Here is a 12822-nt window from a genome sequence, read left to right on the forward strand (position 1 = left end):
GAATTGAATACGTGCTGAGGTGGTAGTTAGGAATATGAGAACTAAGTTAAAAATAAATTAAATGGGAAAGACCTCCTGGAGGAAGAGGAATTTCAGAAGGGCTTTTTAAGACAGAGAATTGTTGTCTGGCAGGTATGAAATGTGAGGGAGCTCAAAGCAGGAGAAAGGGCGTAGAGTCAGGGGAAGGAGAAAAAACTACACATCACATTGCACCTGTGGTACTCCATCGGCTTCGGGGCAGACTTGAAGAGCAAACCAGGGAACGTCTCTATAACGTGGAGGGAAAGGGCAACATTTCCCTTTGAATGGTCGAGGGTAGAAGGGTTAGGGTAGCAGGGAGAGCTGGTGAGGACAGGGATTTCCGGGAAGGCGGGTGTGGGAGCAGACAGAGGGCAGGAGAACGACCAGTTCCTGTTCCTGTAGCAGATGAGGCTAATGTACAGGCACCTTGTCTCTATGGTCGACCTTTAGCGACTCCTGCAGATTTTCCTGTCTTATTTTATCGCAGATGAGCCCTCACTTCCTGGAGGAAAACCCCACCCTGTGCATCAGGGCCCTGAAGGCCTGCTTGACCTGCTCGTTTCTCAGCGTGTAGATGAAGGGGTTCAGCATGGGGGCAACGGAAGTGTTGAGCACCGCCACCCCCTTGGCCAGTTCGACCCTGTCCTTGGCAGATGGTTTGATGTACATGAAGATACAACTGCCATACGTGATGGAGACCACGACCATGTGTGAGGAGCAGGTGGAAAAGGCCTTTCTCCTCTGCTGAGCGGAGGGCAGTCTCAGAATGGTGCGGGCGATGGCTGTGTAGGACGCGGTCATTAGTGCCAGGGTGACCAGGAGTGTCCCCATGGCCAGGAGGAAAGCCATCAGTTCCAGGAAGCGTGTGTCTGTACACGAGATCCCCATCATTGGAGAAGAATCGCAGATGAAGTGGTTGAGAATGTTGGAATCGCAAAAGTCTAGCCGGGCGATCATCACAACCGGTGGGAACACGATCAGATAACTCGAGATAAAGGAGCAGAGGACCAGAAGGGTGCAGACACCCCGGCTCATGACTGTCGTGTAGTGCAGCGGCCGGCAGATGGCAACGTAGCGGTCGTAGGACATGGCCGCCAGGAGGAAGAACTCTGTCACCCCCAGGAAGATGAAGAAGAACAGCTGAGTGAAGCAGTTGGAAAAGGAAATGGTTCTGTCTCCGGTTACGATAGTGACCAGGAAACTGGGAATGCAGGCGGATGTGAAGGCGATCTCCAGCAAGGAGAAGCTGCGCAGGAAGAAGTACATGGGGGTGCGGAGGCGGGAATCCATCAGGGTGAGGGTGACGATGGTCAGGTTCCCGGTGATGCTTAATGCGTAGGTGAGGAAGAGGACGAGGAAGATCAGAGTCTGCAGGTGGGGGTCATCTGTGAGCCCCACGAGGATGAACTCAGTCACCCCCGTGCCATTTCCCATGGTTGATTGGTGGCATCAGCCGAAATTGTAGGAGCAACGGGAGAGACGTGGGAGCTGAAGGCAGGTGCAGGAACAGCCTAAGACGGGGAGAAGAGCCTGTGGACCAAACAACGAGTGATTCCCCCTCCCCTGGACGGTCAGTGCTTCAGGCTCTGGTTGCTGCAAAACTAAGCTATATATACTTTGGCCAGAGAGGGCCTGGGGAAATTTCCCCGCTTCTGCTCCAGGGGATCCATCGGCCCTTCCTAGGTGCCGGTTCTTTGCTCACGGTACGGGTGAGCCCAGCCTCCCCTGAAAGCTCACGGTTTTTCTGGCAGCGAGGATCTCTCTGGATCCCACCCTTTTGTTTATTCCTCGCTCTTTCGATTGTCTGCTTCTTCTCTTCTGTCTGCTACTGCCTGGTTGAGATAATCATATGCAGTAGTCCTGATCCATGCAGTCTAGAGAGACCTCTAGGAAACCGGGCCAGAGATGTGGTCCACTACCTACCATTACCTCCCTCCAGCCTCCCCTTTCTCTGACTCTTCCTTCTTATCCTCACAAATCTACATCTCCAGCCCATATCTCCCTACCTCTCTGCAGTCTCGTATTTCCTCCTGCCTTAAAGACATCTCTTCTTGGATGTTCTACCATCACCTCAAATCTGACATATCTATAACAGATCTCCTTATCTTCCCACACAAATTCTGTCCTTCCCCTGACTTTCGCATCACTGTAGAAGGCGCCCCATCCTTCCTGTCTCACAAGCTCATAACCTTGGCGTTAGGCTTGCCTCCTCTCTTTCACTCAATAAACATATTCAATCCATTCCTAAATCCTTTCGGTTCGACCTTCACAACATCGCTAAAATCCGCCCTTTCCTCTCCTTCCAAACTGCTGCCACATTAGTCCAAGTACTTATCCTATCCCGTCTTGACTACTGTATCAGCCTCCTTGCTGATATCCCTGCTTCCTCTTCTCACTCAGGTCCATAGTTCACTCTGCCACCCGGATCATTTTTCTACAAAAATGTCCAGTCCTTGCTTCCCCACTCCTCAAGAACTACCAGAGGTTGCCCATCTACCTCCACATCAAACAGAATCTCCTTTTCATCGGCTTTAAAGCACTCAATCATCTTGCCCACTCCTACCTCCCCTCATTACTTTCCTTCTACAGCCATGCCCGCACCCTTTGTTCCTCTAATGCTGTCCTTCTCACCGTACCTTCTCATCATCAGTCTCTCGCCCATGTCCTGCCTCTGGCCTAGAATGCCCTCCCTCTTCATATCTGACAGGCCATTATTCTCACTTTTAAAGCCTTATTGAAGGTACATCTCCTCTAAGAGGCCCTCCTTTTCCCTGCTCCCACTCCCTTCTGCATTGCCCTGACTTACTCCCTTTATTCATTCTGCCTCCCAGTCCCACAGCATTTATGGATCTATCTGTAATTTTATTCATTTATATTGTCCGTTTCCTCCTCTACACTGTAAGCTCGTTGCGGGCAGGGAATGTGTCTTATATTGTTATATTGTACTTTCCCAAGTTCTTGGTATGGTGATCCACACACAGTAAGTGTTCAATAAATACGATCGACTGTCTCTTCCTCATCTCATTACAACTTTTCCTCCTTTACCTCCTCTTCCCCTTTCTCCTTCTCTAGCCCTTCCTCTTCTTTCTTCTCCTTTTGCTTCTCGTTCTTCTCTTCCCCCTCATCTTTTCACTCTTCCTCCCTTCTTCTGTATTCCTTATCCCCCCTCCCTCTTCTCCTTCCTCCTCCTACTCCTGGTCATACAAGTTCTTCTTCTGCACTTCTCTGGTGTCCTTTCTTATCGGGCGGTGGTTATACCCGATCCATGAATTATCTTGGGTAATTAATGAATCAATTACAGCATTAACAAAGCGTGCCCTGTGTGATAAGCACCACCTGAAGTGTTGAGTTAGATTTAAGATGGTCACATCAGACCCAATTTCTAACCCTCAGGGGGACGCGCGGTCTATCTTATCCTCATTTATAGAGGAGGAATCTGATGCTCAGAGTGGTGAAGTGTTTGCCCAGGGTTAGCCAATAAACGAGAGGGAAGGTTGGGACTTGAAGCCAGGCGGGATTCCCAATCCCATGCCCTTTTCACTAGGTTGTTCTGCCTCCTTCTGAAGAGTGAAGACAGTCCATCACAGACAAGAACCGATGGCTGACCTGACTGGGCAACTCCGTTAACAGGGGGCCCGGATCTCCAGGGTAGGGGTAAGGTCTTCCTTCTGTTTCGTGTGGAATGACATCTTCCCAGGAGCCACCCCCAACGCGCCCGTTCGGGGAGATGCCAGTTGCTCATGTTCACCTGCTTTATCCAGACCAGTGGCCTCCTTTGCTGGAATGAACGACATGAAGGAGGCTGGGTAGTTTAGGGGTCAGAACATAGGACTGGCTTCTCATTCTAGATCTGCCCTTTGCCCGCTGTGTGATCTTGGAGAAATCCCTTCGCCTCTCTGGGCCTCTGTTTTCTCCTCTGTAAAGTGGGGATGAGTTTGAGGCCAGTGTGGGACAGGCAATGTATCTGCTATGATAGCCATTCATCTACCCAAGCACTCAGTAAGTGCCTGAACAACACCAACAACTACAACTAGCGCAAAAAAATGTTAATAATGATAATAATAAATAATATTAATAATTCATGTCCAGTGTCGCCCCTAATAACACGAAAAATGCCTGTGAGGGTTCCAGAGTAAACGACGTCACATGAGTCAGCTCACATGAGCTCCACATAAGCTTTGGAGATGAAGATAACGAAAGCAGAAAGAGGAGAGATGAGAGAAGGCACAGACTCACTTTCCCGTGATCAGGTCCTCATGGCGACCCGCAGAAGGTGAACTCGGAAGGCCGTGCTCCGTTCCCCATGAAGCCGGCCTGCTGGTGCAGCACCAGAGGAGCGGAGGGTCTGGACTAGGGAGCACTTCCCAACCCCACCACGTCCAGGCCTCCCTCCGACCCGCTGCTCCCTCCGTGGCTCCTCGTCCAGCGGATTCTCTCTTGGGGGGCCCGCCCCGGGCCAGGTGAATGTCAGCTCCCCTCCCTTTGTCCCCACGATACTTCCAAGACCAGATCCGATCCAGAACCCAGAATGACAGGGCCCACCCCAGGTGACCGTCCCACGTTTCGTCCCCTCGGGGAGTGGGAAAGACTCTTAGAGATCACAGAGAGGAGGTCCCCTCCCTCCTCCAGCACCTGAGTAAAGAGTAGCAATAGCGCCTAGCACTGCACTAAACACTGGGAAAATTACCCAAGGGGGAATTAAACTCGGTCCCTGGAAACTTGCCTGTCTAATCATAATTGAGCAGAAGGATGGCGAAGTAACCATAAAGACAATGACAAATAAGACAAGAGCAATAGGGGACGGTGGCCAGAGGAGACGTTTCAAGGCTAGTCGTGGCCCAGATTCCAATAGCCACAGCAACAGACCTGGGTCTCCATGCGGGGAGGCGGATGACTCTGAAGGCTGGCGTGGTAGGAGCCAGCCAGGTTTTTGTCCGCTCTGTTTGTGATCAGCTCCAGGAACCGGGTTCAGGAGTTACAGCAGGGCCACGGGGAGCAGCGCTCAGGAGCACTAATGAGTCCACATAGTTATCCTCGGTGGCGGCCTGTGGAGACTAGGGCCCCTGGAGAACGGGGCCGGGGGGACCTCGGAGGGCAGGGTCGGGGGCTCAGCACTCAGAGATGAAACAGGGACTGCAGGGACCCAGTCTGGAGACCTTGGCTGAGTTCTCCAGGAACGGGCAGCGACTCCATCTTTAGCCTTGGGGAGAGGAGAGGCTCATCCATTATCCCGGTGTTGCCCCACGCTACATTAGGACCTTCTGACTGGGTCCCGCTATCTGACTCTATCAACACTGGTCCTCCCCAGGGACTGACCTCGGGGATTCACAGCCACCTGTTCTTTCCCAAGCATTTCCAGGAGGAAGACACACTGTCTTAATCAATCAATAGCATATACGGTGTCCAGACCTCTGTGCTAAACGCTGAGAAATTAAAAATAAAAAATAGAGGTAGAAGACATGGTCTCTCGCCTCAAGGAGTTTGCAATCTAGCTGAGAGAAAGAAACAAAATGAATTACGGATAAAATAGGAAGATATATTTATGGGAAAGTACGGGTTTAAATACACGGTCACATACTTTAGTAGTATTAGTCATGAGGGCCTCCTGGGAACAGTGAGCTGTACTATTTCTTACATAATCAACCCGTCGGTGGTATTTACCTAGTAGTTATTGAGAAGTGCTAAATTCTTGAGAGAATACAACAGAGTAAATATACATGTCCTCTGTCCTCAAGAATATTTCAATCTAACGAGAAAGGAAGGTATGAGAAGTAGAAGCAATGTCGGCTAGTGGAAAGAGCACAGGACTGGAAGTTACAGGAATCAGGTTCCAATCCCTGCTCTGCTACTTGTTTACTGTGTAACCCTGGGCAAGTCACTTAACGTCTCTCTACCTCACTTTCTTTAGCTATTCAATGGGGATTTGATACCTTTCTACCTCCAATTTAGACTGTGATCTTAGTGTGGAACAGGGACTGTGTCTGACTTGATGGTCTTTGACATATTCCAGTATCTAGCACAGTGTCTAGCACCTAGTAAGCGATTAGCAAATATAACAACAATAATGATAATAACGAATGCAATAATAATTTACCACTAGAGTGGCAGTTTTAATAATTGAATGTACATTTGAATAAAGATGAATATGCAAGTGTTGAAGATGGGTTTAAATAAAATCATATATGCCAGAGTTGGCTCATCTTAAAATGCTGAGAAAGCAACTGAGAGATACTAAATTGATAAGATCAGAAGTGTTATGGTTAATTGGGATTAAATAAGTGCTGAGGTGGCAGGAAGATTTGACCTAAGTAAAATAAGAAATGAGCGGGGAAGGACTCCTGGAAGAAGAAGGAATTCAGATGGGTTTTAAAGTGAATAGTGGTCTGGCAGGCATGAAACAGGAGGGATTTCAAGGCAGGAGGAAGGGCATGAAGCCGAGGTCGGCGATGGCGGAGTTGAGAATGAAGCATGGCTATTAGGTTAGTTTGGAAGTTTCGAAGAGTGAAATCTCGGGTGTGGTGGGAGAAGAGAATGCATAAGCAGAAGAGCAAGAATGCTGAGAGATAGCTTTGAAACTCATCGTCAGGAGTTTCTGCTTCATGAGGACAGGAATGGACAACCGTCGGAAGGATTTGAGCAGTGGTGACACCTGGAACACCCTTTTTCCTCTTGTCAGACAAACCACAGCTCTCCCCACGTTGACCACCCTCCTAAAATCTCATCTCCTTCAACAAGCTTTCTCCAATTAATTTCTCACTCCCCAGAGCCATATCATTCCTTCAGCCAATTCTAGCACATATGGACTTATTTATTCCCTCCTTACTACTCCCTCCTTAACATCCTCCTTGTCTCACAAGCCCATAACTTTGGTCTTATTCTCGGCACATCTGCTTCATTTAGTGCAATGTACTGTATTAACCACTTGGAAACTTTAGTGGACGTGCTAGATCCGATTAATTGCTTCCCTGATCTGTCATTCCACCAACTCTCACTTTATTATTCTCAAGTCACCTAAGCATCTGTTTAAACATACTCACATCTTTATTACCTATTACTTTTTCCTACCTGTAATCAACTGTAGTGTCTGGCTTTACTGCTAGATTACGAACATTTAAGGGTGGGATTGTGTCTACCAATTCTGCTGTCCTCTCCCAAGAGCTCAGTACAGTGTTCTGCATCCAGTTGGTGCTCAATCAAACTATTGATTGATTGACTGGTGGAGACATGTTCCTTGCCAACAAAGAACTCCCATCTGACTGAGGAAAAGAGAATGGCAAGCTAATGGACTAGCTGCAGACAGGTCAGACTGGTGGAATGGTTGGAATGAAGAGAGTGTAGAGATAAGCTGGATAAAGTTGCTCAGATAGAACTCCAGAAAATAGGTACTTTGTTTCCATTTTACGGTTTCCAAATGAGGTTGGAGTTTGGAGCCTTGCTATTCTAGTTTTTCTAACCAGTGTTTGATCAAGATATTTAAACAGCAGGATTGAGGATGTTTGATGTTTTATTGCAGACCCTTCGGTGTGGCCTATCCTCTTGGATCTGCACCCTTTAAGCATGGAATAATCACACACCCTCAGCATCACAGCACTAAGGTACATATCAGTAATTTATTTCTTTATATTAATGTTATTATATTAGAGAAGCAGCGTGGCTTATTGGAAAGAGCACGGGCTTGGGCTTCAGAGGACGTGGGTTCTAACCAGACTTTGCCACTTGTCGCTGTGCGACCTTGGGCAAGCAGCTTAACTTCTCTGTGCCTCAGTTACCTCATCTGTAAAGTGGATATCAAGACTGTGAGCCCCATGGGGGACAACCTGATTACCTTGTATCTACCCAGTGCTTAGAACACAGGGCTGCGAACACGGCTTGCCACATAGTAAGCGCTTATCAAATACAATTACTACTATTAATGTCTGTCTGCCCCTCTGGACTGTAAGTTCCTTGTAGGCTGGGAATGTGTCTGCCATCTCTCCCAAGCGCTTAGCTCAGTAAGCACACAATAAGTGCTCAATAAATACCATCGGTTAATTGACTGGAATACTATGGCCCCCGTGTGGCTTGACTTCTCCTTCTCACCCCGCCTCATCACACTTCCCATAGGAAAACCCAAACCGGTGCATCAGGTCCCTGAAAGCCTACTGTTTTTCAGGATGTAGATGAAGTGGTTCAGCATAGGGACCACAGAGGTATTTAACACTCTTACTCCCTTGGTCAGGTCCACCCTGTCCTGGGTGGAAAGTTTCATGTACATACAGATGCAGCTGGTGCATGTGATGGAGACCACTACCATTATGGGAGGAGAAGATGGAAAAGGTCTTTCTTCTCTTCTGGGCAGAGGATGGATGGAGCAGGCTAACAGTAGGGGAGACCGTTTAGACCCCTGCGACAGGAGATGGACTTCTTTACCTTCTGCAGGAGGAAGAGTGGGGATTTTATTCTCTTTGGTTCCCAGTGGGCACATGGGGACCAATTGTGAAACTAATGAAGGTATCTCCAGGGATGAGTGGGGAGACACTACTGAATGGTAGATGCTTTGGTGACTCTGGCTGTGAACGTTTAATACTCGTACTGGAGACATATCCGCAGGGATGGGGTGCAGCCACAGCCACTCCAAACCATGAATCCCTAGTCTAGGTAACTAAGAGGAGAGTAAGCTGGGTGGAACAATGGGGATTTCCCTTCTCCCTTCTGCTAGGTCCAGAGGTGGTGAAGTATTGGGCTAAGTTTCTCTGGGCTCAGTGCTCCCTGCACCTGTCCCTGAAACCCAGCTCCCTTGTAGAACAGCCACTCTTGCGTCGAGATGCTCCTGCCCAGACCAAATAGGATGTGAGGTCTAGCAATTATTTACTCAAATGGCAAATCAGTCATTCAATGGTATTTATTGAGCACCGACTGCTCAAAACTCTCATGACATTTATTGAGAGCTTAGAGAATGCAGACAAATCCATAAATCAATCAGATGACATTTATTGAGCACATACCGAGTGCAAAGCAATCCTTCAATCAATTTACTTGCATTTATTGAGGGCATACTGAGTGCTAAGAAATTAATCAATCAACCAAATGAAATCTAGTGACTGCCTACTGGCGTGAATTCTAAAGAAAGACACCGAGTTTCTGCTATCTAGGCATTTCCAATCAAATAGGGGAGACAGAGAGAAATGATTTCCAAAGAGTGAGAGTCAAAGTAAGAATGACGATTAGGAAGGAAGAAGAACAAGTAGGAACAGATTGGTACGCTTTTTTGGATTTTGGTAAGTGCTTACTATTGCCAACACTGTAGTAAGCGCTGGGGTACATACAAATTAATTAAATTCCACACAGTCCCTGTCCCACATGGAGCTCACAGTTTTAATCTCCATTTTACTGATGAGGTAACTGAGATACAGAGATGTGAAGTGACTTGCCCAAGGTCACACAACATACAAGTGGCAGAGCTGGGATTGGAACCCAGGTCCTTCTAACTCTCAGGCCCCTGCCCTATCGACTAGGGTACACTGATTCTCTAATGACCGCTCAAATTCCTGTCCAAATCAGAATACATCACTATAATTTAATCTAATATTTACACACGCATACGTGCTGAGGTGAGAGGAAGTGGGACTGAGATGGGGAGAGCAAGAGGGTAGATGTGTAGGAACAATAGCAAGAGGATAGTAGCGAGAGGTGGTGAGCCTTTGGGTTCCCCTCCACGGACGACCAGTGACATCGTGACATCAAAGATCTAAGTGCATGACCTCACTTAGCTGGTACACGGAAGGAGACTTGGAAACACACACACACACACACACACACACGCGCACACACACACACACACACACACACACACACATTGCACCTGTGATACTCCATCAGCTTCGGCACAGACCTGCAGAGCAAACCTCGGAGCATCTTTATCATGTGGAGGGAAAAGGCAAGATTCCCCTCTGAATGGATGAGGACAGAATGGCTGGGGTTTCCGGGGCAACCTGGTCAGGGGAGGGATTTACAGGAGGACGGGTGTGGGGGCGCACAGAGGGCTGAAGAACGGCCAGGTCCTGTTTGTCAGGCAGCGGATGAGGCTAATGTACAAGCACCGTGTCTCTATGGTCGACCTCTTGCGACTCCTGCAGATTTTCTTGTCTTATTTTATCGCAAATGAGCCCGCACTTCCTGGAGGAAAACCCAACCCCGTGCACTACGGGCCATGAAGGCCTGCTTGACCTGCTCGTTCCGCAGCGTGTAAATGAAGGGGTTCAGCATGGGGGCAACGGAAGTGTAGAGCACCGCCACCCCCTTGGTCAGTTCCACCGTGTCCTTGGCAGACAGTTTGACGTACATGAAGATCCAACTGCCATACGTGATGGAGACCATGACCATGTGTGCAGAGCAAGTGGAAAAGGCCTTTCTCCTCTTCTGAGCGGAGGACAGTCTCAGGATGGTGCGGATCATGGCTGTGTAGCACGCGTTCACCAGGGCCAGGGTGACCAGGAACGTCCCCAAGGCCAGGAGGAAAGCCATTAGCTCCAAAAACCGGGTATCCGAGCAGAAGAGCTGTAGCATGGGAGAAGAATCGCAGTTGAAGTGGTTGATGATATTGGAGGAGCAGAAATCATGCTGGTAGAGAACTATGACTCGTGTAAAGACGACCAGAAACCCAGTGAGACAGTAGCAGAGGACCAGCAGAGTTCAGAAGCCCCGGTTCATGACTGTCGTGTAGGGCAGGGGCCGGCAGATGTCGACATAGCGGTCATTGGACATGCGGCCAGGTGGAAGAACTCCTTCACCCCCAGAAAGATGATGAAGAACAGCTGAGTGAAGCAGTGGAAAAGGAAATTGTTCTGTCTCAGGTGAAGATGTTGACCAGGAAACTGGCAATTCAGGCAGATGTGAAGGCCATCTCCAGCAAGGAGAAACTTCGCAGGGAGAAGTACATGTGGGTGTGGAAGCGAGAGTCCAGCAAGGTGAGGGTGACGATGGTCAGATTCCTGGTGACGCTTAATGCATAGGTGTGGAAGAGGACGGAGAAAAGAGGAGCCTGCAGGTGGGGGTCATCAGTGAGCCCCACGAGGACCAACTCTCTCACCCCCGTGCCGTTTCCAATGGCTCCTTGTTCTCGCCGACTGGACCTGTTGATGCAGCAGAAGGGAGAGAGGAAGTGAGGGCTCGCACAGAAGCAGCCTGTGACCCAGGTGGAGAGGCCAGGAGCAGTGAACCCATGCGCTCTCCTTTCCTTCTTTCAGTCGTTCATTCTTTCAATCGTATTTTTTGAGGGCTTATTTTGTGAAAAGCTCTGTAGTAAGCGCTTGGGAAAGTACAATGTAACAATAACAGACATACTCCCTGCCCTTAATGAGGTTACTGTCATTCACCAACACTAGCTGCAATGTACAAGTGATCTGTCTCCCCCGTTCTAGCTTGTGAGTTCGTTGTTGGGTAGGGATTGTCTCTGTGGCCGAATTGTACTTTCTAAGCGTTTAGTACAGTACTCTGCACTGTATCTAATGTATCTGATACGTATACTGAATCTAAACCGTATCTGAATAAGATTGAATGAGTGAAGTGTTCAAAGAAGAGTAGGCGGCATTACCTTTGAACTATCTTCCCCATCAGCCTCTTATTGTCCTTAATTTCAATCTGTCCTTTACCAACACTTTTCTCTGAATTAATCCCTCTCACCTACAATCTCTCCCGCTAAACTGTTAACTCCGTGAGGACAGGGAGTTTTTATGGTATTTCTTAAACACTTACCATAGAGAAGCAGCGTGGCTCAGTGGAAAGAGCCCGGGCTTTGGAGTCAGAGGTCACGGGTTAAAAATCCCGGCTCCACCAATTATCAGCTGTGTGGCTTTGGGTAAGTCACTTAACTTCTCTGTGCCTCAGTTACGTCATCTGTAAAATGGGGATTAAGACTGTGAGCCCCACGTGGGACAACCTGATCACCTTGTATCCCCCCAGTGCTTTGCACATAGTAAGCGCTTAACAAATACCATTATTATTATTATTATTGTTAGGATTGTTATTATTATTATTATTATTACCATGAGTCATACACTGTGATAAGGGCTGGGTAGATGCAAGGTAATCAGGTTGGACACAGTCCATGTCCCAGTGGAGCTCATAGTCTTAATTCCCATTCTACAGATGATGTACCTGAACACATGACTTGCCCAAGGTCACACAACAAAGAAGTGGCCGGGCCGTGATTGGACCCCGATCCTTCTGACTCCCAGGTCCGGACTCTCCAAACTCTACTTTACTCTCCCAAGAGCTCGGAATTGTGCTTAGCACCAATCAAGTAGGTGCCTAGTCAATTCTATGGCTTGATTGATTGACTATTTAAGAATGGGTTCTAAATTAGTGCTATTGATTAATTAATTTACTGTTTGGCTGATGGGTGCACCGACCGAACATTCAGCTCTATTACCTGCAGAACGGCAGGTGGAGGAAAGGAAAAATCTTTCTCGTGTCAAGCAAAGACCACACAATTTTCCCACTCTCTCCAATGGCTTTCTCGGGACTTTGACTCGACATGCAGAGACAGAAGAGAATTCTGTGTTTCAGTGTAGTTCCACATCTTGAATATACGGAAGCAGCCTCTACCTCACCCAACTAAAATCTCAGCGTGATGGTCGGGGAGGGGCGTGGGGAATCCCAGGGGAACTCCCCGCCGGTTTTCCCCAGAACTCATCCAGGACCCTGCCGGCTTTTGCTTTTGAAGCCATATCAACGCTGTCGGGATCGTCGGGGTGGATCACGGTTTGTACGGATGAAGGATTCCTACTCACTGAGCAGATAGGCGAGAGACTCTGAAGGCCG

General features: G+C 48.4%; 1 protein-coding gene across 1 annotated transcript; it reads right to left on the bottom strand.

The window, feature by feature from the left end:
- Positions 1-516: 516 nt before the first annotated feature.
- LOC119926850 (olfactory receptor 6C75-like) lies at positions 517-1455 on the bottom strand. Its single transcript, XM_038745269.1, has one exon. The coding sequence runs from the start codon at positions 1453-1455 to the stop codon at positions 517-519; it is 939 nt and encodes a 312-aa protein (XP_038601197.1).
- Between the last annotated feature and the right edge of the window lie 11367 nt (positions 1456-12822).

Source organism: Tachyglossus aculeatus, chromosome 4 (assembly GCF_015852505.1).
Source record: "Tachyglossus aculeatus isolate mTacAcu1 chromosome 4, mTacAcu1.pri, whole genome shotgun sequence".
Classification (NCBI taxonomy): domain Eukaryota; kingdom Metazoa; phylum Chordata; class Mammalia; order Monotremata; family Tachyglossidae; genus Tachyglossus; species Tachyglossus aculeatus.

What these genes read in the sequence shown, in the direction of transcription:
- LOC119926850 (XM_038745269.1), bottom strand. Translation starts at nt 1,455, where the DNA reads ATGGGAAATGGCACGGGGGTGACTGAGTTCATCCTCGTGGGGCTCACA.